The sequence below is a fragment of the Mustelus asterias genome, unplaced genomic scaffold (genome assembly GCF_964213995.1).
Source record: "Mustelus asterias unplaced genomic scaffold, sMusAst1.hap1.1 HAP1_SCAFFOLD_285, whole genome shotgun sequence".
NCBI lineage: Eukaryota > Metazoa > Chordata > Chondrichthyes > Carcharhiniformes > Triakidae > Mustelus > Mustelus asterias.
The window spans coordinates 80970-107903 of record NW_027590250.1 but is presented as its reverse complement, the minus strand read 5'-3'; the positions used below and the strand labels follow the sequence as shown (position 1 = coordinate 107903).

The 26934-nt window shown below is 47.7% G+C and overlaps 1 protein-coding gene across 1 annotated transcript in view; it reads left to right on the top strand.

Annotated features, from left to right (window-relative positions):
- The window catches only part of LOC144486078 (uncharacterized), a 142004-nt gene that overhangs the window by 75947 nt on the left and 39123 nt on the right, over window positions 1-26934 (top strand). The window contains exons 10-11 of the mRNA XM_078204191.1: window positions 7783-8057; window positions 8478-9494. Of these exons, the coding sequence (XP_078060317.1) occupies window positions 7783-8057; window positions 8478-9494 (1292 nt within the window). The remainder of the gene's footprint in view (window positions 1-7782; window positions 8058-8477; window positions 9495-26934) is intronic.

Here is a 26934-nt window from a genome sequence, read left to right as displayed (position 1 = left end):
CGATCGCCTGCTGCCTGGACCGATAAATGGCGCGCTTTGCCAGGCCCAGGAGCAGGTTCACAAGGAGGTCGCCATCCCGACCCGCCCCTCTCTGTGTGGGTTTCCTCCGGGTGCTCCAGTTTCCTCCCACAGTCCAAAGATGTGCGGGTTAGGTTGATTGGCTATGCTAAAAAAATTGCCCCTTAGTGTCCTGGGATGCGTAGATTAGAGGGATTAGCGGGTAAAATATGTAGGGATATGGGGGTAGGGCCTGGGTGGGATTGTGGTCGGTGCAGACTCGATGGGCCGAGTGGCCTCTTTCTGTGCTGTAGGGTTTCTATGATTCTATTGTCCCTCTGAAGACAGAGGTTCTGAACCAGCCCCTGAAACCACGCCCATTGTGACCCACCATCGACAGCAGCGCATGCGCTCTCCTTCCCCGCTGAAACAAGATGGCGGCCGATAACCGGGGCCTGTTCCCGAGATAAAAGCCTCGGAGCTGTAAACCCAGGACCTGCAGGGTCTATTCGGGCCGTGCGGCCTACAGCGGGTGTTTGTGAAGCCTCCGCTCGCTCCCTCCCTACCCCAACTCCCGGCTCCATTTCTCCCGCAGCCCCACCGACTCACCCGTTGAAAAAAGCATCTCCCGCATTCATGGGGCTCTGGGCAAAGTGACATTGCGCACGCTCCAGATATAGCACCGCGCCTGCGCAATAGGCTCCTGTGGAATGAATAGGACACGTTCACACCCGCAGGGGCACCTGGGAATTAATGGCGTCATTGTCAATCAAAGACAATAATAGAAAATTATCTTGTGCAATTAAGATCAGTTAATTTTTAAAAATGCATTCCTCGGAATTTGTGCGCTGCCATTCTCTATTTCTAAAAATAATTTAAACTAGTGCTCTCCTGTGGGAATACCCCGAATTTTTAAAACTTTTCCCACTGGTTTCCTCTCCGAGAACCATAGAACCATAGAAAATTACAGCTCAGAAACAGGCCTTTTGGCCCTTCTTGTCTGTGCCGAACCATTTTATGCCTAGTCCCACTGACCTGCACTTGGAAAAATACCCGAAGCAATAATCATGCTCTTCGACCAACCAGCCTTCCTCTCTCTGCTCTCCTGAAGGTGCTCATACTGGTTGGGTAAATCCCACAGAGACTGGTTTCTTGCACTTTCTTTCTCCTGATGCTGACTATTCTGTTTTATGGAATGATACATCACAGATGGAAACCACTTGGCACATCCTGCCCAGTCGGGCTGTCTTTAAGATCTGTCCAATTAATCCCACAGCCCTGCTGGCAGAGTGAGAACAACATCTATTTATACTGCAGCAATGCAGGAGGTGAATGGAAAATGTTTTCCAGTTGCATTTCTCTCAGACACACTCACCCCTAGAAAGATAAATTGGCCTGTGTGCTAAGAACAAAGAAAATTGCAGCACAGGAACAGGCCCTTCGGCCCTCCAAGCCTGCACCAACCATACTGCCCGACTGAACTAAAACCCACTACCCTTCCAGGGACCATATCCCTCTATTCCCATCTCATTCATGTACTTGTCAAGACGCCGCTTAAAAGTCAAGACCGTATCTGCTTCCATTACTTCCCCCGGCAATGAATACCAGGCACCCACCACTCTCTGTGTAAAACATCTGCCTCGTACATCTCTTTTAAACTTTACCCCACCTTAAACCTATTCCCCACAGTAATTGACTCTTCCACCTGGGAAAAAGCTTCTGACAATCCACTCTTTCCATGCCTCTCATAATCTTGTAGACTTCTATCAGGTCTCCCCTCAACCTCCATCGCTCAAGTGAGAACAAACCAAATTTCTCCAACCTCTCCTCATAGCTAATGCCATCCATACCAGGCAACATCCTGGTAAATCTTTTCTGGACCCTCTCCAAAGCCTTCCTTCTGGTAGTGTGGCGACCAGATTTGAACACTATATTCCAAGTGCGGCCTAACTAAGGTTCTATAAAGCTGCAACATGACTTGCCAATTTTTAAACTCAATCCCCCAGCCGATGAAGGTAAGCATGCCGTATACCTTCTTGACGACCTTCTCCACCTGCATTGCCACTTTCAGTAATCTGTGTACCTGTACACCCAGATCCCTCTGCCTATCAATATTGTTAAAGGTTCTGCCATTTACTGTATATTTCCTATCTGTATTAGACCTTCCAATCTGCATTACCTCACATTTGTCCGGATTAAACTCCATCTGCCATCACTCCACCCAAGTCTCCAACTGGTCTATATCCTGCTGTATCCTCTGATGGTCCTCATCGCTATCCGCAAATCCACCAACCTTTGTGTCGTCCGCAAACGTACCTATCAATCCAGTTACATTTTCCTCCAAATCATTTATATATATTATATATATCCTGTGTGAATTCGCTGTTGTGTCCAAAGACTGGATGGCCCAGCAAAATCCTTCCCACACAAGGAGCAGGTGAACAATCTCTCCCCAGTGTGAACTCGCTGATGTGCACTGAGGTTGGATGAACATGAGAACCCCTTTCCACAGGTGGAGCAGCTGAACGGCCTCTCCTCAATGTGAATTTGCTGGTGTAACAGCAGGTGGGATGAGATAGTGAATCCTTTCCCAAACACAGAACAGATGGCCTCTCTCCAGTGTGACTGAGTCTATGGTTTTCCAGCAAGTACAGATAATTGAATCCTTTATCACAATCATCACATTTCCATGGTTTCTCCATTTTCCCAGCCCCAATGTGACCGTGTCGATGGGTTTCCAATTGAATCCTTTACCACAATCCTCACATTTCCACGGTTTGTCCATGGTGCTGGTGTCCTTCTGTCTCTCCAGGTTGGATGATTAGTTGAAGCCTCATCCACATACAGACCATGGTGTGATGTTTTTCAGGCTATGTAACTGGTTAAAGCTCTAGCCACAGTCAGTTCACTGGAGCGCTCTCACTTGGGTGTGTGTGTGTCTCAGTTCTTTTTCTGTCACATTGAATTTCGAAATTTTCTTCCACTGACAAAACAGGGAATGATTTATCCCTCCACTGTCAAAAGCAATCATATTTAGGTCATGATGAATCGAATGGCTCTGTCAGACTTTGATGTGAAGTTTAGTTTGAGTTTCCTGTCTGTGAATCTTCCTCTTCTAGTTCCCTGCACAACGAGTTTTTAAAAACTGCTTCAGAACAGACAATTTCAGTTTCCACGAAACATTTCTCTGTCTCATTTATCTTGAGCTGTAATCCCCATCTCACACACTCTCTCTTGTCCCTGAGCTGAAATCAAACTCATTGCCCCATCTCCACTCTGAGCCCAGCTCCCTCTCCCTCCAGCTGGATTCAGTCCTGCAGGCCATGTGCAGATTGAGAGTACAATCAAGGAGTCAATTATTTTCCTTCCAAGTCAGGGGACGTGCAGCCCCACTGACTCTGTTGTTACCACAATGGGCACACGTGCTCTGCTCACCAATGAAACACCATAATGACCATTAACATCGGCCTGTTCCTTGGAAAAGCTCCATTTTATTTGTGCCACAACAGCAGCGGAATTACCTCCTGCACAGGAACAAAGGTATCATCAGTCACAGAAAATAATTGCAGCTGGTGTTTCAAACCTCATTTTACCATTTGCTCCCAGACATTCTCAATTCAATTTTGAAATGCAAACTGAAATCTGGCAAAGTGGGGTAAATTAAACACATTTCAATGGTCATTTTCAGAATGACTATTTCCGAGAATTAATTCCCAAGTCAGTCAATTAAAATTCTCATCAGCAATGTCGGCGGCACAGTGGTTAGCACTGCTGCCTCACAGCTCCAGGGACCTGGGTTCGATTCCCAACTTGGGTCACTGTCCGTGTGGAGTCTGCCCGTTTTCCCCATGTCTGCGTGGGTTTTGTCCAGATGCTCCGGTTTCCTCCCATCGTCCAAAGATATGCCAGTTAGGTGCATTGGCCATGCTAAATTGCCCCTTAGTGTCCTGGGATGAGTAGGTTAGAGGGATTAGCAGGTTACATATGTGGGGTTCTGGGAATACGGCCGAGGTGGGATTGTTGTCAGTGCAGACTCGACGGGCCGAATAACCTCCGTCAGCACTGTAGGGATCCTATGAAATACATTGGGAGAATTGTTGTTTCAATGGGTATTTTCACAAATGCTATAAAATGATTTTTCAAAACAAATTAATATTTTCTTCAACAGATCATTAATAAATAAAAAGTATTTAATAAAACAACCACCCAGTGTGGGGTTCAGGATTCTAACTCAGGGTTTCTGAGCTCCAGGAACCACTAACTGAACCAGCCGGGAATTGTCTCCACAAAACTTCCCCAACTCCCTCCCGGGAAAAAGCTGCAAACCCGGGAGCTGCAGCTTTTTACTGGGGGTGTTGGGGCCTCCAGCGGGTGTTTGTGAATCCTCCCCGCCCACCTCCCAGGGTTTCCTTCCTTCCCAGAGATCAGAGTCCTCATTGATTTGAGGCCAAAGTGTAACCTCTTATTTATTGTCCCCCTCCCCCATCCTCTGATGTGAACCATCCTCCAGTGGCTGAGCCAGGATGGGGCCGTTAACCTGGGCCTGTTCCCGGGAGGGAGGGAGGGAGAAGCCCCGCAGCTGCAAACCAGGGAGCTGACAATGATTCTGAAGGGTTTGCGGATCCACAAAGTGTTTCCAAATCCTCCCAGCCACCGCCTAACGCTGACTCCGCTTCTCCGGGACAAACAAGCGCCAAGGACAGCAATGACACTGCGCATGCTCCACATCACAATGCCCGGGCACTGATTGACGGCAGCTCCGGACCAATAGGAAGAGGGGGCGGGGCTGGAGGACTGCGCGGGAGCGGCTGGTCCTCCGACCAATCAGAGTGAATGAGGGGCGGGACCTGAAGCATGCGCAGTGCGGGTAATGGCGACGGACAGACGGATGGTTTTAACTTGGAAGCGAGATCAATACGAGGTAGGGGGCGGCGCGCGGGGAATGATAAATGTGGCGGGTGGAGAGGCTTTGTAAACATCTGCAAACCCATACCCCGGAAATGAACTTCCCGGTCCCCCCCTTTGTACCAAATGGAGCGGCAGCTTGTAGTGTTAGACCCGGGCTGACTGCCGCCATTGAGGCTGCATGTGGGAGGTCGGCAGGGATTGTGATCGGAGAGTGAAGCCCTGACGTCGCAATGGAATGGGTGACAGTGTGACGTCACAATGGAATGGGTGGGAGTGTGACGTCACAATGGAATGGGTGAGAGTGTGACGTCACAATGGAATGGGTGAGGGTTCCAGATGAGCTGAGACTGGGCTGGAGTCGGGCGATGGCACTGACATGTGGCCCGGTGGCACAGTGGTTAGTGCAGCTGCCTAACAGCACCAGGGACCCGGGTTCAATTCCAGCCTCGGGTCGCTGTCTGTGCAGAGTTTCTACATTCCCCCCGTGTCTGTGTGGGTTTCCTCCGGGTGTTCCCGTTTCCTTCCACAGTCCAAAGATGTGCCGGTTAGACGGATTGGCCATGATAAATTGCCACTTGGTATCAGGGGGATTAACAGGTAAATATGTGGATAGGGCCTGGATGGGATTGTTGTCAGTGCAGGGTCGATGGGCTGAATGGCCTCCTTCTACACTGTATTTTATTATTCATTATTATTAATTAATTACTATTCATGCTTCTATGAATGAAGGTGGTCTTGATGATGATGTGACATGTGGCTGGAAGCTCATCTTGGGATGAACTATTTCACCCTGGTTGTGAACAGCCTGGTTCAGCCTCAGACAGTTGCCAGGAGGAGAGATAAAGTTGTTGGTGAGGGAGTGGAGTTTGTAGTGGGGACTGAACACAATGGGTTCAGTCTTCCCAGTATTTATATGAAATAGATTTCTGTTGTTTCAGTACTGGATGTCAGACAAGTCAGGATGGTGTGTGGGTTGGAGAGGAACTTGGAGCTGATGGTGTTCACAGGGTTTGGAAATTCTGTCAAAGTTCCTGTTGAGTTGTCGATGTATAAAATCTCTCTCCTCACCTCCGGCCTCTCCTACTTGTCTCTGTTTCCACTCAGAGTGTGAAGATGCCGGCATTGGACTGGGGTAAGCACAGTAAGTAATCTCACAACACCAGGTTAAAATCCAACAGGTTAATTGAGTAGCATAAGCCACAGGCTTTCGGAGCGCTGCCCCTTCATCAGGTGAGTGGGAGTCTGTTCACAAACAGGGCATATAAAGACACAAACTCAATTTACAAGATAATGGTTGGAATGCGAATTTACAGGTAATCAAGTCTTAAAGGCACAGACAATGTGAGTGGAGAGAGGGTTAAGCACAGGTTAAAGTGATGTGTATTGTGTCCAGCCAGGACAGTTGGTGAGATTTTGCAAGCCCAGGCAAGTCGTGGGGGTTACAGATAGTGTGACATGAACCCAAGATCCCGGTTGAGGCCGTCCTCATGTGTGATTGACAGATCCATGCTCACTGCTCCTGTCCTGGACGCAGAGAGCTGAAAATTTCCATGCAGGCTGCCAGACAGATAAATGTCTACATTACTGGAGTAAAAATGTGTGGTATATACAGACCAAATTCACTTCATTCCCTTCATTTGCTGCAAGTCCCCAATTTCCCCCAGAATGAGAAAAGAAATGGAAAGGGGGAAACATTGATTTCCTCCCAGATGTTGCCCAGAGGCGGAAGTTTCACTCTGAAGCTCATTGGCCAACGTCTGCATTGTGACGTCACGATAGAGCCGTGCCTGAATCAGCCAATACGAATCTCTCTGCTCCGCGGTGATGTCTCCGGATTCCAGTGCTCAGGCCCGGGTGCGCGGACCCGGGAGCCCCGCCCCCACCCATTGTTCCCCTCCCCCTGCACCACATCGAGCCAAGGTTTCCAGGCAACCGGCTGACGGCTCCGGCTGGAGCGAGAAGCCGCTCGGTGAGCTCCCCCTCCCCCCGGCCCGGGACTGTGCATGTGCGAGGGAGAGGGGAAGCTGCGCATGTGTGGGGGAGAACCCACCCTCTGATCTTCATGCTGAGGTGTTGACCAATGGGAAGAGTTGGAGGACCGGAAGGACTCTGGTCTTCCAGCTAATCTGAGCGCGGGCTTTGTGTGAATGAAGATTGATCTTCAGACAGACTCAAACTTCCTACCCTTAAAAGAGGCCAACATTTGTGAGTGAAACACTTTCTTTTCAACCCCCTTTCCATTTCTTTTCTCATTCTGGGGGAAATTGGGGACTTGCAGCAACTGAAGGGAAAGGAAGTGAACCCAGGGAGGGTGCAGACTCTGGAAAGGTTGGCCCAGGTCTCTCTCTCTTTTCAGCTTTTCGGGAATGAGAGAGGAAAGAATGTTCCACCGAAATTGTCTGTTCTGAATTTCTGTCCTGTACTGACACTGATGACTTTTGTAAACTCATTTTACAGGACATTGAAAGAGGAATCACAGGCTGAAATCTCAAACGTCACGTCTAGATCTGATAGAGTCACATTCCTTGGGAGCTGAATATCATCGGACTTTGAATCCAGAAGGAGAAATGATTGTCCAGTCTGTCGATTTGAAAAGATTTGAAATGTCAGTGTGAGTGAAAAAGCATCAACACACTGCCACACTCGAGTGAGAGTGTTCCAATGCACTGACTAAAGAGCTTTAACCAGTTACACAGTCTGAATAAATATCACACCATTCACAGCAGGTACAGACTGTAATCTTGTTCTGTGTGTGGACGAAGTTTCAACTAATTGTCCACTCAAGAGAGCGGTAAGGACACCTGCACCATGGAGAAACCATGGAAATGTGCGGACTGTGGGAAGGGATACGGAACCCCATCAGAGCTGGAAACTCATCGGCGCAGCCACACTGGAGAGAGGCCGTTCATCTGCTCTCCGTGTGGGAAGGGATTCAGTCAGGTTTCCAACCTGCAGAGACACCAGCGAGTTCACACTGGAGAGAGGCCATTCACCTGCTCTCAGTGTGGGGAGGGATTCACTCAGTCATCTCACCTGCAGAGACACCAGCGAGTTCACACTGGAGAGAGGCCATTTACCTGCTCTCAGTGTGGGAAGGGATTCACTCGGTTATCAAGCCTGCAGATACACCAGCGAGTTCACACTGGAGAGAGGCCGTTCACCTGCTCTCAGTGTGAGAAGGAATTCACTTATTTATCCAGCCTGCAGTCACACCAGCGAGTTCACACTGGGGAGAGGCCATACACCTGCTCGCAGTGTGGGAAGGGATTCACTCAGTCATCCCACCTGCAGACACACCAGCGAATTCACACTGGAGAGAGGCCATTCACCTGCTCTCAATGTGGGAAGGGATTCACTCATTTATCCAGCCTGCTGATACACCAGCGTGTTCACACTGGGGAGAGGCCGTTCACCTGCTCTCAGTGTGGGAAGGGATTCACTCATTTATCCAGCCTGCGGACACACCAGCGAGTTCACACTGGGGAGAGGCCGTTCACCTGCCTTCAGTGTGGGGAGGGATTCACTCGGTCATCCCACCTGCAGACACACCAGCGAGTTCACACTGGGGAGAGGCCATTTACCTGCTCTCAGTGTGGGAAGGGATTCATTCAGTTATCCAGCCTACAGAGACACCAGCGAGTTCACACTGGGGAGAGGCCATTCACCTGCTCTCAGTGTGGGAAGGGATTCACTCGGGTATCCAACCTGCGGGCACACCAGCGAGTTCACACTGGGGAGAGGCCATTCACCTGCTCTCAGTGTGGGGAAGGATTCACTCAGTCATCCAGCCTGCTGACACACCAGCGAGTTCACACTGGGGAGAGGCCATTCACCTGCTCTCAATGTGGGAAGGGATTTACTCAGTTATCCAACCTGCAGACACACCAGCGAGTTCACACTGGGGAGAGGCCGTTCACCTGCTCTCAGTGTGGGAAGGGATTCACTCGGTCATCCGACCTGCAGGCACACCAGCGAGTTCACACTGGGGAGAGACCCCCATTCACCTGCTCTCAGTGCGGGAAGGGATTCACTCGGCCATCCAATCTGCAGAGACACCAGCAAGTTCACACTGGGGAGAGACCGTTCACCTGCTCTCAGTGTAGAAAGGGATTCACTCTGTCATCCCACCTGCAGACACACCAGCGAGTTCACACTGGGGAGAAACCCCCATTCACCTGCTCTCAGTGTGGGAAGGGATTCATTCGGTCATCCAATCTGCAGACACACCAGCGAGTTCACACTGGGGAGAGGCCATTCACCTGCTCTCAGTGTGGAAACGGATTCACTCAGTTATCCAGCCTGCAGTCACACCAGCGAGTTCACACTGGGGAGAGGCCGTTCACCTGCTCTCAGTGTGGGAAGGGATTCACTCGGTCATCCGACCTGCGGGCACACCAGCGAGTTCACACTGGAGAGAGGCCATTCATCTGCTCTCAGTGTGAGCAGGGATTCACTCAGTCATCCAGCCTGCGGGCACACCAGCGAGTTCACACTGGGGAGAGGCCGTTTACCTGCTGTGTGTGTGGGAAGGGATTCACTCAGCTATCCAACCTGCAAACACACAAGCGAGTTCACACAGGGGAGACGCCGTTCACCTGCTCTCAGTGTGGGCAAGAATTCACTCAGTTATCCAACCTGCAGAGACACCAGCGAGTTCACACTGGGGAGAGGCCGTTCACCTGCTCTGTATGTGGGAAGGGATTCAGAGTTTCATCCGAGCTGCTGAGACACCAGCAAGTTCACGAGTGATTCCAGGGGTTGGATTCTGCTGTTATTGTTTCTGCTCTCAGTTACATCCAGGACTGCATTTTGTTCATTCTCACAGTTGGTCAATGGGGAGGGTCAGAGGGTTTCTTTGTGCTGGACTCAGCCTCCAGTGGGCTGATGCTCTTTGAGTCTTTTTGCGAATAGCTGGTTTCAAATGTCACAAGGATCACAGAGTGACAGGGTGTTAGGAAGTTTAGAGATATTTAGTCAGAAGAAAACAGAGGTTGGCAGTGCAAAGGTACATTTCTGAATGGAGGGCTGTGACAAGTGACATTCCTCAGGGATCAGTGCTGGGACTTTTGCTGTTTGTAATATATATAAATGATTTGGAGGAAAATGTAACTGGTTTGATTGGTAAGATTGTGGACGACACAAAGGTTGGTGGAATTGCGGATAGCGATGGGGACCGGCAGAGGATACAGCAGGATATAGAGCAGTTGGAGACTTGGGCGGAGAGATGGCAGATGAAGTTTAATCCGGACAAATGTGAGGTAATGCATTTTGGAAGGCCTAATACAGATGGGAAATATACAGTAAATGGCAGAACCCTTAAGAGTATTCATAGGCAGAGGGATCTGGGTGTACAGGTACACAGGTCATTGAAAGTGGCAATGCAGGTGGAGAAGGTCGTCAAGAAGGCATACGGCATGCTTGCCTTCATTGGCCGGGACATGCACGGTAGCACAGTGGTTAGCACTGCTGCTTCACAGCTCCAGGGTTCCGGGTTCGATTCCCGGCTCGGGTCGCTGTCTGTGTGGAGTTTGCACATTCTCCTCGTGTCTGCGTGGGTTTCCTCCGGGTGCTCCGGTTTCCACCCACACTCCAAAGATGTGCGGGTTAGATTTATTGGCCAGGTTAAGAAAATTGCCCCTTAGAGTCCTGGGATGTGTAGGTTAGAGGGATTAGCGGGTAAAATATGTGGGGGTAGGGCCTGGGTGGGATTGTGGTCGGTGCAGACTCGATGGGCCGAATGGCCTCCTTCTGCACTGTAGGGTTTCTATGATTTCTATGATTGAGTTTAAAAATTGGCAAGTCATGTTGCAGCTTTATCGAACCTTAGTTAGGCCGCACTTGGAACCTCGTGTTCAATTCTGGTCACCACACTACCAGAAGGATGTGGAGGCTTTGGAGAGGGTACGGAAAATATTTACCAGGATGTTGCCTGGTGTGGAGGGCATTAGCTATGAGGAGAGGTTGGAGAAACTTGGTTTGTTCTCACTGGAGCGATGGAGGTTGAAGAGGGCGACCTGATAGAAGTCTACAAGATTATGAGGGTCATGGACAGAGTGGATAATCAGAAGCTTTTTCCCAGGGTGGAAGAGTCAATTACTAGGGAGACAGGTTTAAGGTGCGAGGGGCAAGGTTTAAAGGAGATGTACGAGGCAGGTTTTTTACACAGAGGGTGGTGGGTGCCTGGAACTTGTTGCCGGGGGAGGTAGTGGAAGCAGATACGATAGTGACTTTTAAGATGTGTCTTGACAAATATATGAATAGCATAGGAATAGAGGGATATGATCCCCGGAAGGGGAGGGGGTTTTAGTTCAGACGGGCAGCATGGTTGCTGCAGGCTTGGAGGGCCAAAGGGCTTGTTTCTGTGCTGTAATTTTCTTTGTTCTGTTTGGAACATCCCAGATGTCCATCCAATTTCCTTTTTAATTGTTTATTTTCTCCACTTCCTCCACCCTCGTAGGCAGCGAGTTTCAGGTCATTACCATTCGCTGCATCAGAATATTCTTCCTCACATCTCCCCCCCCGCCCCGTCCCTTGCATCTCTGACCCAAAACAAGAAATCTGTGTCCCCCTCGTCCTTGTCCCATCAGCTAATAGGAACAGCTTTTCTTTGTCCACCTTATCTAAACCTGTCAGAATCTTGTCTACCTCTATCAAATCTCCCCTCAACCTCCTTTGCTCCAAGGAGAACAACCCCAGCCTGACATCGACAATAAAGAACAAACTAACAGAATATGTTACTGTCTGAAATCAAATGGGAATGTTTAACTTCTGTTTTAAAGATATTGTGAATATATTGTCCTGGACAATAAAGGAATTGGAATTACTCACCTTGGGTGTGGTTGAATGAAATATATCAATCTGATATCCACCTACAGTCTAGTGAAAGTCTGGAATATGTACAAAGAACAATACAGCACAGGAACAGGCCCTTCGGCCCTCCAAGCCTGCACCGATCATGCGCTCCTAACTAGACCATCCGTTTGTATCCTCTATTCCCAGTCTGTTCATGTGGCTATCTAGATAAGTCTTAAATGATCCTAGCGTGTCTGCCTCAACCACCTTGCTTGGTAGAACATTCCAGGCCCCCACCACCCTCTGTGTAAAATACGTCCCCCTGCATATCTGTATTGAACCTTGCCCCCCTTACCTTGAACTTGTGACCCCTTGTGTTTGTCATTTCTGACCTGGGAAAAAGCTTCCAACTGTTCACCCTATCTGTGCCCTTCATAATTTTATAAACTTTTATTAGGCCGCCCCTCAACCTCTGTCTTTCCAGGGAGAACAACCCTAGTTTACTCAATCTCTCCTCATAGCTAATACCCTCCATACCAGGCAACATCCTGGTAAACCTTTTCTGCACACTCTCCAAAGCCTCCACGTCCTTCTGGTAGTGTGGCGACTGGAACTGGACGCAGTGTTCCAAATGTGGCCGAACCAATGTTCTATATAACTGCAACATCATATGCCAACTTTTATACTCTATGCCCCATCCAATAATAGCAAGCATGCCATATGCCTTCTTCACCTCCCTTTCCACCTGTGTTGCCACCTTTAAGGTTCTGTGGACTTGCACATCCAGATCCCTCTGCGTGTCTATACTCCTGATGGTTCTGCCATTTATTGTATAGCTCCCCCTGCATTAGATCTACTAAAATGCATCACTTCGCATTTATCTCGATTAAATTCCATCTGCCATTTCTCCGCCCAATTTTCCAGCCTATCTACATCCTGATGTATTCTCTGACAATGTTCATCACTATCCGCAACTCCAGCAATCTTTGTGTCGTCCGCAAACTTACTAATCAGACCAGCGACATCTTTTTCCAAATCATTTATATATATCACAAACAGCAGAGGTCCCAGTACACGGCCCTGTGGAACACCACTAGTCACAGACCTCCAATCAGAAAAAGACCCCTCCACTGCTACCCTCTGTCTTCTATGGCCAAGCCAGTTCTGTACCCATCTCGCTAGTTTGCCTTTGATCCCGTGAGATTTAACCTTTTGCACCAGCCTGCCATGAGGGACCTTGTCAAATGCTTTACTAAAATCCATGCAGACGACATCCACGGCCCTTCCCTCGTCAGTCATTTTTGTCACCTCCTCAAAAATCTCAACCGAATTTGTGAGGCATGACTTCCCTCGCACAAAACCATGTTGTCTATCGCTCATGAGATTATTCAGTTCTAAATGTGTACAGATCCTATCTCTAAGAATCTTCTCCAACAACTTCCCCATCACGGACGTCAAGCTCACTGGCCTATAATTACCCGGGTTATCCTTGCTACCCTTCTTAAATAACGGGACCCCATTTGCTATTCTCCAATCCTCTGGGACCTCACCTGTGTCCAATGAAGAAACAAAGATTTCTGTTAGAGGCCCAGCAATTTCATCTCTTGTCTCTCTCAGTAACTGGAAGTCCCTTCCTCACAGCACTGTGGGTGTACGTACACCTCAGGCATTGCAGCAGTTCAAGAAGGCACCCTTGGGGTTGACCATGGCCAAGGCAGCTACATACAGCCACATATTGTGTTATAATTGAAGGACTGCAGATTGAATGTGAGGCATTGTGGGACTGGACTATCTTGACCATATTCCTGTGACTGCCCGGAAATTCATGTGTCTATTTTAGTTTATAATTGAGGATTTCTGGGAATAAGTTAATTGTGGAAATATTAAGCATAGCCTGGAGGAATTTGGAATAACTGAGAGTTTTATCCCCAGGTAAAGAACAAAGATTTTGCTGGTGGTAATGTGTTTGGGATTTTAAATCACCAAAGACAAGATGTTGCCTCTAAAATCAGTCATTGTAGGTTAGCTTAAAAAAGGTGAAGTTATCATGAAGGATCTTGTATCTTATTTTAATCAGGGAGTTGTGAGCTTGTAGTGCTCTGTCGCTTTAAGAAGCTACAGCTGCGAGAGAGAATGCTGAGGATTCATTGTTTGAAATTTACGAGCTGTGAGAATCTGTGTTTTGTTTGTTTTATGTGGATGTTTGTAGATGTGTTTTATCATTGTTTTGGGCTACATTTGTTCAGGTTTATCTTTCTGGAGAATTAACCTTACCTTGAGTCTTTAATTAAAGGCATTTCTGGAAGTTTAAAAACAGGATCACAAGAACGCTTAAGTAATTCATCCTGCTGATTGTTGTTGTAAAGCACATGTTAAGTTTCTCTGTTTGTGTGTGGATGATATTTGTGGGATGAACGCTTCAAGCTTTGAGGTTTTCTGTCTGTGATTTAAATCAAACAGATTTTTAAAAAAGGAAGTGTGATCAATAAAACCTTTTTTTGTTCAGAAGTTATGAACCTGGAGCCATATTTACTGGCCAGAGACAGGTTTCCAGGATATTTTACTAAACATGTGGGAATTTTAATCCGGATACAATTCACCCTTGTGAGAATGAGAGTTTTAATTTGTAATGGTTATTTAAAATTTGACACATGTGAAATGATTCTGACCAATCCTGTGTTGGATTGATCTTGGGTTAAACTTCCTGTCAGGTCCAAAGATTTATTCCTAACGCAAGTAACACAAAGAAAAGGTAAATTCTGGAATTGGATACTGAAGAAAAGAGTTTAAAAAGAGAGAGTATTAAATAGAAATGTTCCCAGACCATGTGGTCATTAGATTAAAACAAAGGAAGAGTGCTGACGTCCATTTGAGAACTTTTAATCCGCCCCATTTCTAACTAAGGAAGTCTATGTACAAAGAAAGCCCAAGAAAGACCCCCCCAAGGGGGGGTCTGGAAAGCATCATGATGGGGGCACCTGTCCATGAGATGATCACAAAGCCCCATAATGCCCAGATACTAATTTTATTGAACCTATAATGTATGTAATCTATCACCATTCTGATTTGGATTGTGTCCAGCCGGGATGCGCTGAGTAGCTGTATAAGAATTGATGATATTCTTTGTTGGGTGGAGTTGCACATGGTCAGCCCCTGTGGCTTCTCCCCGCTGGCGTAACTCAATAAACTGTTTGTCGATTGAATCAGGCACAACACACTGGGTACATTCCCACTTCATCCTTGGGAGTGGCCTGATAGGCCGTGGTCCAGACTAAATGTGGCCTTTGAGGGGCCTTTCATGAATCACATGTGTTTGGTCGTTGTAAATGTGCATTCAAAATGGTTGGAAGCACAGATCATGAGTAATATTCCAGCTCCTGTGACAATAGAGAAGCTCTGTCAAATTTTCACAAGCCCTGGGTTACCAGATTGGCTTGTTTCAGATAACGACACTCTGTTAACAAGTGAGGTGTTTCAGGAATTCCTGTAAAGGAATGGTCTACGCCGTGTGCGTACTGCACGGTAGCACAGTGGTTAGCACTGCTGCTTCACAGCTCCAGGGACCTGGGTTCGATTCCTGGCTTGGGTCACTGTCTGTGTGGAGTTTGCACATTCTCCTAATGTCTGCGTGGGTTTCCTCCGGGTGTTCCGGTTTCCTCCCACAGTCCAAAGATGTGCGGGTTAGGTTGATTGGCTGTGCTAAAAATTGCCCCTTAGTGTCCTGAGATGCATAGATTAGAGGGATTAGTTGGGTAAATATGTAGGGATATGGGAGTAGGCCCTGGGTGGGATTGTGGTCAGTGCAGACTCGATGGGCCGAATGGCCTCTTTCTGTACTGTAGGGTTTCTATTTCTATTTCATTTCACTGTTTCATCTGGCTACAAATGGTCTTCATGATGTGGAGATGCCGGCGTTGGACTGGGGTAAACACAGTAAGAAGTTTAACAACACCAGGTTAAAGTCCACCAGGTTTATTTGTTCGCAAATGCATTTGTTAGCTCGTGGCATTTGCTAACAAATAAACCTGTTGGACTTTAACCTGGTGTTGTTAAACTTCTTACTGTACAAATGGTCTCACAGAAAAAGCTGTTCAAACTCTGAAGGAGGGATTGAAGAGAATGGCAGGCGATACTTTAAGAACAAGCTCTCAAGATTTTTGTTCCAGTTTCACATCACACCACAATCCACAACCGGACTCTCTCCTGTGGAATATTTAGGTAGAAGGTTGAATTCTCATCTGGATCTGCTTCATCCAGATCTCAGAGCAAAAGTGAGCAGGAAACAAGAGAAGCAGAAGGAGGGACACGACTACCGCGCCAAAGAGAGGCAGTTCAAACCGGGTGATCAGGTTTACATCAGAAACTTTGGGAGTAACTAAAGGTGGTTACCGGGAATAATTTTAAACCAAAGTGGTCCAGTATCTTGGGTGGTGAGACTGTAAAACGGAAGAGTTGTTCGCAGACACCAAGACCATATTCACTTGCGGTGTGACCCCGAGTCAGGAACAGTTTCAGAGTCAGCAACCATTACTGAGAACATGGCAGAGGGTCATGCTGCTGTGGATGTTCACCAGGAAATGGTTCCAGCTTTGCCAGTTGACTCTGCTGTGGGAGTGGAAGAGGAATGTTCATGTACAGATTCTCAAACTACCTCTTCACCTCCCATTCCAGAAACACAATTACAAGATTTACCAGTGGTATTGTACAGGTCGCAATGAAACCACAAAGCTCCTGACAGACTTCCGTATTGTTAAAGACATTACTTTGTTGTATTTCTGTCCTGATGGGGGATTGAAATTTAAGGGGAGGAGAAGTGTTACAGAGTGTTCTTCTCAACCTCTCTCCCTTCTGAGCACGTGCGGGCTTTGGGCGGGGTTTCAGTCTGCAAGTCCAGGCTGGTTCCAATGCTCCTGTTTCCTTTTGTTTGCCAATGATTTTTAAACTTTGTTATTTATTTATATAAATAACATTCTGCTTTTAACAATGCATTTGACTACCTTATTTGTGGACTGAAGTTCCCAATTTGTAAAGCAGGAGATTAGTTAAATGGACAGCCTGAATTGAGAGACAATTAAAGAATAAATGATTCATTAATACAGATGTTAGGCTGGAAATGTAAATTTGAACACAAAAGGGTGGCCCGGTGGCACACTGGTTAGCTCTGCTGCCTCAGCGCCAGGGACCTGGGTTTGATTCCCGGCTTGAGAGACTCTGTGGACTTTGCATGTTGTTCCCGTGTCTGCCTGGTTTTCTTCCGGATGCTCTGGTTTCCTCCCACAGTCCGAAAGATGTGCTGGTTAGGTGCATTGACCATGCTAATTTCTCCCTCAGTGTACCCGAACAGATGCCAGAGTGCGGTGACTCGGGGATTTTCCCAGGAACTTCATTTATTCGTGTCACAAGTCGGCTTACGTTAACATTGCAATGAAGTTACTGTGAAAATCCCCGAGTCACCACACGAAGGTGCCTGTTCGGGTACACGGAGGGAGAATTTAGCATGGCCAATGCACCTAACCAGCATGTCTTTCGGGCTGTGGGAGGAAACCGGAGCACCCGGAGGGAGCCCACGCAGACACGGGGAGAATGTGCATACTGTGATTCAAGTCGGGAGTCGAACCCAGGTCCCGGCGCTGTGAGGCAGCAGTGCAAACCACTGTGCCCTCCAGAGAGGTGTTGGGAGCTGTTGATTTAACAAGTTATCCATGTTTTCGGAGCCATCGCTTCATGTCCTGGTCTGAGAAGGATAGAGAGAAATCTGTTCATAAGACATAGGAGCAGAATTAGGCCAGTCGGCCCATCAAGTCTGCTCCGTCATTCGATCATGGCTGATATGCTCCTCATCCCCATGTTCCTGCTTCTCCCGCTAACATTTCATAAGTTCATATGTTCAATTGTTAAAGCTAAACTTTCTCCTTTTACTGTTAATTGATACGTTCCTTTTTTATCTTTGACTTGTTACATTTTTAATGGTTAATAAACTTACTGAATCACTGTTTAAAGTATTCTTTCGAGCCACATGGTTAAGTCACTGGAACCTGGTGTGATTTACAGTTATGGAGTTATTGTGAACAAGAGAACCCCATAAATCTTAGTTCAAATAAATCAAAGTTCTCACAAATGGAATGCAATCCTTTATTCTGAGAGAAATTGAACACAGAAGTAGATATTATGCTTCAGTTATACAGAAACTGCATCTTGAACACTGGGTGCAGTTTTTGTCTCCAATTAAACAAAGGATCGTAGGATCCCTGCAGTACAGACAGAGGCCATTCTGCCCATCGAGTCTGTACCAAACACCATCCCATCCAGACCCTATTCCCATAACCCCACACATTTACTCTGCTAATCCCCCTCACACAAGGGTCAATTTTAGCATCGCCAATCAACCTAACCCACACACCTTTGGACCGTGGGAGGAAACAGGAGCACCCGCAGGAAACCCACGCAGACACGGGGAGAATGTCCAAACTCCACACAGATAGTGAATCGGACCAGGGACCCAGGAATTGAACCTGGGTCCCTGGCACTGTGAGGCAGCAGTGCGAACCACTGTGCCACCGTGCTGCCCCATTTTATAAATACCATGGAAGCAGTTCAGAGGAGGTTTACTAGATTGACTCCAATCCAGTAGTGTGAAATATTAACTCTGTTTCTCTCTCCACAGATGCTGCCAGAGCTGCTGCGTTTTTCCAGTCTTTTCTGTATTTATTTCAGATCTACCTGTAGTGATAGGAAAAACACTATTTACTATCCAGGATTAAATAAATGTCCTTCATCAGCTTTTGTGGATCATTTCAGAGGAAATGTGCTCTCCCAGGCTCAAAGAGCATCAGCCCACTGGAAGCAAAGTTGTGAGACCGGCCAGTCCAGCAGAAAGAAACCCTCCGACCCTCCCACTTCACCTACTGTCAGAATGAACATGGTTCAGTCCTGGATGTGATTAATAGCAGAATCCAACCCCTGTCATCACTTGTGAACTCGCTGGTGTCTCCGCAGGCTGGATGACTGAGTGAATCCCTTCCCACACACACAGCAGGTGAACGGCCTCCCCCCAGTGTGAACTCGCTGGTGTTCCTGCAGGCTGGATGACGTTCTAAATCTCTTTGTGCAGTGAGAGCAGCTGAATGGTCTCTCCTCAGTGTGAATGCGCTGGTGGATCATCAGATCCCCAGAACGTTTGAAACTACTTCCACAGTCAGAGCATTTAAAGGGTCTCTCCTGGGTGTGAGTGAGATTGTGACTCAGCAGGCTGGATGAATGAGTGAATCCCTTCCCACACACAGAGCAGGTGAACGGTCTCTCCCTGGTGTGAACCCGCTGGTGCTCCCGCAGGTGAGATAACGTTCTAAATGTCTGTGCAGTGAGAGCAGCTGAACGGTCTCTCCCCAGTGTGAATCCGCTGGTGGATCATCAGTTCCCGAGAGCTTTTGAAACCACTTCCACAGTCAGAGCATTTAAAGGGTCTCTCATTGCTGTGAGTGACTTTGTGTTTTGACAGATTGGATAACTGCATAAATCCTTTCCCACACACCAAGCAGGTGAATGGTCTCTCCAGTGTGAACGCACTGGTGTCTCTGCAGATCGGGTAAATGAGCGAATCCGTTCCCACACTCAAAGCAGATGAACGCTCTTTCTCCAGTGTTAACCAGCCGATGTCGCTGCAGATGATATAACCGAGTGAATCCCTTCCCACACACAGAACAGGTGTGCGGCTTCTCTCCAGTGTGAATACGTCGATGGGTTTGCAGCTCAGAGGGGTTTTGCAACCCTTCCCACAGTCCCCACATTTCCACGGTTTCTCCATGGTGCAGGTGTCCTTGTGTTGCTCCAGGTTTGAAGAGCAGTTGAAGTCTCACACAGAACAATATTATGGTGCCCTGCTGTGATGGGGCAATATTGTTGACGGCTGTGTAACTGGGAAGCTCTTTCCACAGTCAATCCACGGGAAAATCTCAGTTGATTGTGTGTGTGTGTGTGTGTGTCAGTCCTGTTCCAGTCACGCTGATGTTTAAAGACTGCAAAAGCAGGCAGAACAGATAAACATTTCTCCTTCTGGGTTCAAAGGCCGATAGCATTCAGGTCCCGATGAATTGAGTGAGTTTGTCAGATGTTGACGTGATGTTTGATTCGAGATTTCTGTCTGTAAAATCCTCACCTTCTGATATCCTGTAAAAGGAGTTAACAAAATTCATCATTTCAATACAGGATAGAAATTCAGAACAGACAATTCTCGTTTCTATGGAGCATTCTTTCCTCTCCGATTCCCCAAAAGCTGTAAATCTCCATCCCACACACTCTCCCTCCATTCTCACTCTGCTGTATCTAATATTCACCCTCCCAATTCTCCTGAAGGTGCTGATTGAGGCTGATTGACAGATCCATGCTCACTGCTTCCTGTCCTGGACACACACAGCTGAAAATCTCAATGCAGGCTGCCAGACAGATAAATGTCCATATGACTGGACTAAAACTGTGTGGAATGTATGCACTGGATTCACTTCCTTTCCCTTCAGTTGCTGCAAGTCCCCAATTTCCAGCAGAATGAGAAAAGAAATGGAAAGGGGGAACATATTCTGTTAGTTTGTTCTTTATTGTCGATGTCAGGCTGGGGTTGTTTTCCTTGGAGCAAAGGAGGTTGAGGGGAGATTTGATAGAGGTGTGGACAAGATTCTGACAGGTTTAGATAAAGTGGACAAAGAAAAGCTGTTCCCATTAGCTGATGGGACAAGGACGAGGGGGGACACAGATTTCTTGTTTTGGGTCAGAGATGCAAGGGGAGGAGTGGGGGTGGGAGGGGGGGGTGGGGGGGGATAGATGTGAGGAAGAATATTCTGATGCAGCGAATGGTAATGACCTGAAACTCGCTGCCTACGAGGGTGGAGGAAGTGGAGACAATAAACAATTAAAAAGGAAATTGGATGGGCATTGGGGATGTTCCAAACAGAATGAAGAACAAAGAGAATTACAACACAGAAACAAGCCCTTTGGCCCTCCAAGCCTGCAGCAACCATGCTGCCCGTCTGAACTAAAACCCCCGACCTTTCCGGGGACCATATCCCTCTATTCCTATGCTATTCATATATTTGTCAAGACACATCTTAAAAGTCACTATCGTATCTGCTTCCACTACCTTCCCCGGCAACGAGTTCCAGGCACCCACCACCCTCTGTGTAAAAAAACCTGCCTTGTACATCTCCTTTAAACCTTGCCCCTCGCACCTTAAACCTATGCCCCTCATAATTGACTCTTCCACCCTGGGAAAAAGCTTCTGATTATCCACTCTGTCCATGCCCCTCAATCTTGTAGACTTCTATCAGGTCGCCCCCCTCAACCTCCGTCGTTCCAGTGAGAACAAACCAAGTTTCTCCAACCTCTCCTCATAGCTAATGCCCTCCACACCAGGCAACATCCTGATAAATATTTTCCGTACCCTCTCCAAAGCCTCCACATCCTTCTGGTAGTGTGGTGACCGGAATTGAACACGAGATTCCAAGTGCGGCCTAACTAAGGTTCCATAAAGCTGCAACCTGACTTGCCAATTTTTAAACTCAATGCCCCGGCCGATGAAGGCAAGCATGCCGTATGCCTTCTTGATTATCTTCTCCATCTTCATTGCCACTTTCAATGGACCTGTGTACCTGTACACCCAGATCCCTCTGCCTATGAATACTCTTAAGGGTTCTGCCGATAACTGTATATTTCCCATCTGTATTCGACCTTCCAAAATGCATTACCTCACATTTGTCTGAATTAAACTCCATCTGCCATCTCTCCGCCCAAGTCTCCAACTGATCTATATCCTGCTGTATCCTCTGCCGGTCCCCATCGCTATCCACAATTCCACCAATCTTTGTGTCGTCCACAAACTTACCAATCAAACCAGTTACATTTTCCTCCAAATCATTTATATATGTTACAAACAGCAAAAGTCCCAGCACTGATCGCTGAGGAATGTCACTTGTCACAGCCCTCCATTCAGAAATGTACCTTTGCAATGCCAACCTCTGTTTTCCTCTAAATATCTCTAAACTTCCTCACACCCTGTCACTCTGTGATCCTTGTCACATTTGAAACCAGGTATTCGCAAAAAGACTCAAAGAGCATCAGCCCACTGGAGGCTGAGACCAGCCAGTCCAGCACAAAGAAACCCTCTGACCCTTCCCATTGACCAACTGTGAGAATGAACAAAATACAGTCCTGGATGCAACTGAGAGCAGAAACAATAACAGCAGAATCCAACCCCTGGAATCACTTGTGAACTTGCTGGTGTCTCAGCAGCCGGGATGAAACGCTGAAACCCTTCCCACACTGAGAGCAGGTGTATGGCCTCTCCCCAGTGTGAACTCGCTGGTGTGCCTGCAGCTCGGATGGCTGAGTGAATCCCTTCCCACACTGAGAGCAAGTGAACGGCCTCTCCCCAGTGTGAATTCGCTGGTGTGCCCGCAGGGTGGATAACTGAGTGAATCCCTTCCCACACTGAGGGCAGGTGTATGGCCTGTCCCCAGTGTAAACTCGCTGGTGTGTCTGCAGGCTTGATAACTGAGTGAATCCCTTCCCACACTGAGAGCAGGTGAACGGCCTCTCTCCAGTGTGAACTCGCTGGTGTGTCTGCAGGCTGGATGACCGAGTGAATCCCTTCCCACACAGAGCAGGTGAACGGCCTCTCCCTAGTGTGAACTCGCTGGTGTGACTGCAGGTGGGATGACTGAGTGAATCCCTTCCCACATTGAGCGCAGGTGAATGGTCTCTCCCCAGTGTGAACTCGTTGGTGAATCCGTAAGCTGGAGAACTGATTAAATCCCTTCTCACACCGAGAGCAGATGAACACCTTCTCCCCAGTGTGGCTGCGCCGATGAGCTTCCAGCAGACATGGGGCTCTGTATCCCTTCCCACAGTCCGCACATTTCCATGGTTTCTCCATGGTGCAGGTGTCTTTGCCTCTCTCTTGGGTGGACAATTAGTTGAAACTTCATCCACACACAGAACAAGATTACAGTCTCTACCCGCTGTGAATGTTGTGATATTTGTTCAGACTGTGTAACTGGTTAAAGCTCTTTAGTCAGTGCATTGGAACACTCTCACTCGAGTGTGGCAGTGTGTTGATGCTTTTTCACTCACACTGACATTTCAAATCTTTTCAAATTGACAGACTGGACAATCATTTCTCCTTCTGGATTCAAAGTCCGATGATATTGAAGTCCCAAGGAATATGACTGTCACGTCTAGACGTGACGTTTGAGATTTCGGCCTGTGATTCCTCTTTCAATATCCTGTAAAATGAGTTTACAAAAGTCATCAGTGTCAGTACAGGATAGAAATTCAGAACAGACAATTTCTATGGAACATTCTTTCCTCTCTCATTCCCCAAAAGCTGGAAATCTCCATCCCACACACTCTCTCCCCATTCTCAGCAGGTCTGGCAGCATTTGTATGGAGAGAAAAGAACTGATGTTTCAGAGCTTTGACAAAGGGTCATCCAGACAAGAAACATCAGCTCTTTTCTCTCCTTACAGATGCTGCCAGACCTGCTGAGATTTTCCAGCATTTTCTCTCGGTTTCAGATTCCAGCATCCGCAGTAATTTGCTTTTATAAGGCTGCAGATACCTCCTCCCAAATAACATGCGTGTGCCCAAGACATCACCACTTGTTTCCCTTATTTCTTTAGCACCCATGGTGCTCTCCGCAGTAAACACAGAGGAGAAGTATTCATTAAAAATCTCACCCATCTCCTGTGGCTCCACACAGATGGCCATACTGATTTTTAAGGGGATCTATTCTCTCTCTAGCCACCCTTTTACTCTTAATATAGCTATTGAACCTCTTGGAATTTTCTTTAATCTTACCTGCCAGATCCATATCATACCCTCTTTTTGTCCTCCTGATTTCCCTCTTCAGTATTTTCTTACACTTTTTATAGTCAGAGTGATTCACTTGTCCCCGATTGCCTAAACCCAATGTCTGCTTCCTTCTTTTACCTGACCTGAGCCTCAATGTCCCTTGTCTGCCAGAGATCCCTAAATTTACCATTCTTTCCCTGCATCTTAACAGGAATATACTGCCCCTGGATTCTTGATATCACACTTTTAAAACCTCCCATTTGCCAGTCATTCCTTTCCCTTCAAACAAAACTCACCTAATCGACATCTGCTAGATCCTGCCTAATGCCCACAAAAGTGGCCCTGCTCCAGTTTAGGACCTTGACCTGTGGACCTGTCCTATCTTTTTCCAGAACTATTTTGAAACTATTGGTGCTCCCAATAGTGCTCCCTGACTGACATTTCAGTCACTTGCTCCACCTCATTTCTTGACTGTCTAATAGAAAGTGAGTCCAGGAATTGATAATGAAAAATAAGGAGCTGGGAGATGAATTGAACAAGTATTTTGCCTCGGTGTTCACAATAGAGGATACAGTTAAAACTCAGAAACAGCTGGAAATCAGAAAACAGAAGTGTGGGATGAACTCTGAAAAAGCACAATTACCAGGGAAGTGGTCCTCAGCAAACTGTTGGAGCTGTGGGCTGATGAGTCCTCGGGTCCTGCTGGGCTTCATTCTCGGGTCTTAACAGAGTGAGATAGTTGATGTGTTGTTCAATTTTCTAAAATTCCCCATCGGGAATTGGATAAAGGGAAACCGGTGGATGCGCTGTACTTAGATTTCCAGAAGACATTTGATGAGGTGCCACATCAAAGGTGATTGAACATAGAACAGTACAGCACAGAACAGGCCCTCTGGCCCACGATGTTGTGCCGAGCTTTATCTGAAACCAAGATCAAGCTATCCCACTCCCTATCATCCTGGTGTGCTCCATGTGCCTATCCAATAACCGCTTAAATGTTCCTAAAGTGTCTGACTCCACTATCACTGCAGGCAGTCCATTCCACACCCCAACCACTCTCTGTGTAAAGAACCTACCTCTGATATCCTTCCTATTTCTCCCACCATGAACCCTATAGTTATGCTCCCTTGTAATAGCTCCATCCACCCAAGGAAATAGTCTTTGAACATTCACGATATCTATCCCCTTCATCATTTTATAAACCTCTATTAAGTCTCCCCTCAGCCTCCTCCGCTCCAGAGAGAACAGGCCTAGCTCACTCAACCTTTCCTCATAAGACCTACCCTCCAAACCAGGCAGCATCCTGGTAAATCTCCTCTGCACTCTTTCCAGCGCTTCCACATCCTTCTTATAGTGAGGTGACCAGAACTGCACACAATATTCCAAATGTGGTCTCACCAAGGTCCTGTACAGTTGCAGCATAACCCCACGGCTCTTAAACTCCAACCCCTTGTTAATAAAAACTCATACACTATAGGCCTTCTTCACAGCTCTATCCACTAGAGTGGCAACCTTCAGAGATCTGTGGATATGGACCCCAAGATCTCTCTGTTCCTCCACAGTCTTCAGAACCCTACCTTTGACCCTGTAATCCACATTTAAATTAGTCCTACCAAAATGAATCACCTCACATTTATCAGGGTTAAACTCCATTTGCCATTTTTCAGCCCAGCTTTGCATCCTATCTATGTCTCTTTGCAGCCTACAACAGCCCTCCACCTCATCCACTACTCCACCAATCTTGGTGTCATCAGCAAATTTACTGATCCACCCTTCAGACCCCTCCTCTAAGTCATTAATAAAAATCACAAAGGGCAGAAGACCAAGCACTGATCCCTGTGGCACTCCGCTAGCAACCTGCCTCCAATCCGAAAATTTTCCATCCACCACCACCCTCTGTCTTCGATCAGACAGCCAGTTACATATCCAATCGGCCAACTTTCCCTCTATCCCACACCTCCTCACTTTCATCATAAGCCACCCATGGGGGACCTTATCAAACACCTTACTAAAATCCATGTATATGACATGAACTGCCCTACCTTATAAAAGGACTTTTTTCTCTGGAGCATAGGAGGCTGAGGGGTGACCTTATAGAGGTCTATAAAATAACGAGGGGCATAGATCAGCCAGATAGTCAATATCTTTTCCCAAAGGTAGAGTCTAAAACTAGAGGGCACAGGTTTAAGTTGAAGGGAGAGATTCAAAAGTGTCCAGAGGGACAATTTGTTCACACAGAGGGTGGTGAGTGTCTGGATCAAGCTGCCAGAGGTAGTAGTAGAGGCCGGTACAAATTTATCTTTTAAAAAGCATTTAGACAGTTACATGGGTACAATGGGTACAGAGGGATATGGGCCAAATACGGGCAATTGGGACTAGCTTAGGGGTTTTAAAAAGTGCAGCATGGACAAGTTGGGCCGAAGGACCTGTTTCCAGGCTGTAAACCTCTGACTCGATAAAAATCCCCATTTAAAACCCGCTCGCTCGAGCTCCTTACCGTCTGCCGCAGGCACTGCGCATGCTCCAGCTCCCAAACCAGGATGGGGCCGTTAACCTGGGCCTGTTCCCGGGAGGGAGGGAGAAGCCCCGCAGCTGCAAACCAGGGAGCTGACAATGATTCTGAAGGGTTTGCGGATCCTCCCCAATCTCCAACCGCCGGCTCCGCCGCTGCGATGTTGACTCCGCCCCCACCAGGTTTTATCTGAGTGCTGGTCCTCCAGCTCCGCCCCTCATTCACTCTGATTGGTTGGAGGACCAGCCGCTCCCGCTCGGTCCTCCAGCCCCGCCCCTTCGTCCGATTGGTCCGGAGCTGCCGTCAGTCAGTGCCCGGGCATTGTGATGTGGAGCATGCGCAGTGTCATTGCTGTCCTTGGCGCTTGTTTGTCCCGGAGAAGCGGAGTCAGCGTTAGGCGGTGGCTGGGAGGATTTGGAAACACTTTGTGGATCCGCAAACCCTTCAGAATCATTGTCAGCTCCCTGGTTTGCAGCTGCGGGGCTTCTCCCTCCCTCCCTCCCGGGAACAGGCCCAGGTTAACGGCCCCATCCTGGCTCAGCCACTGGAGGATGGTTCACATCAGAGGATGGGGGAGGGGGACAATAAATAACAGGTTACACTTTGGCCTCAAATCAATGAGGACTCTGATCTCTGGGAAGGAAGGAAACCCTGGGAGGTGGGCGGGGAGGATTCACAAACACCCTCTGGAGGCCCCAACACCCCCAATCAGACCCATTGGTTTTATTGTCAGTCTGCAGACAGGAGCTGGAGAACTGAACCCAGACAGAGGAGAGGGAGGGAGAAAACTGGGAGTGGGGGAAGAGATGGTGAGATGGGTTTGGATTTCAGCCCAGGGAGGAGGGAGAGTGTGTGGGACGGGGATTTACAGATTTGGGGGAACAAGA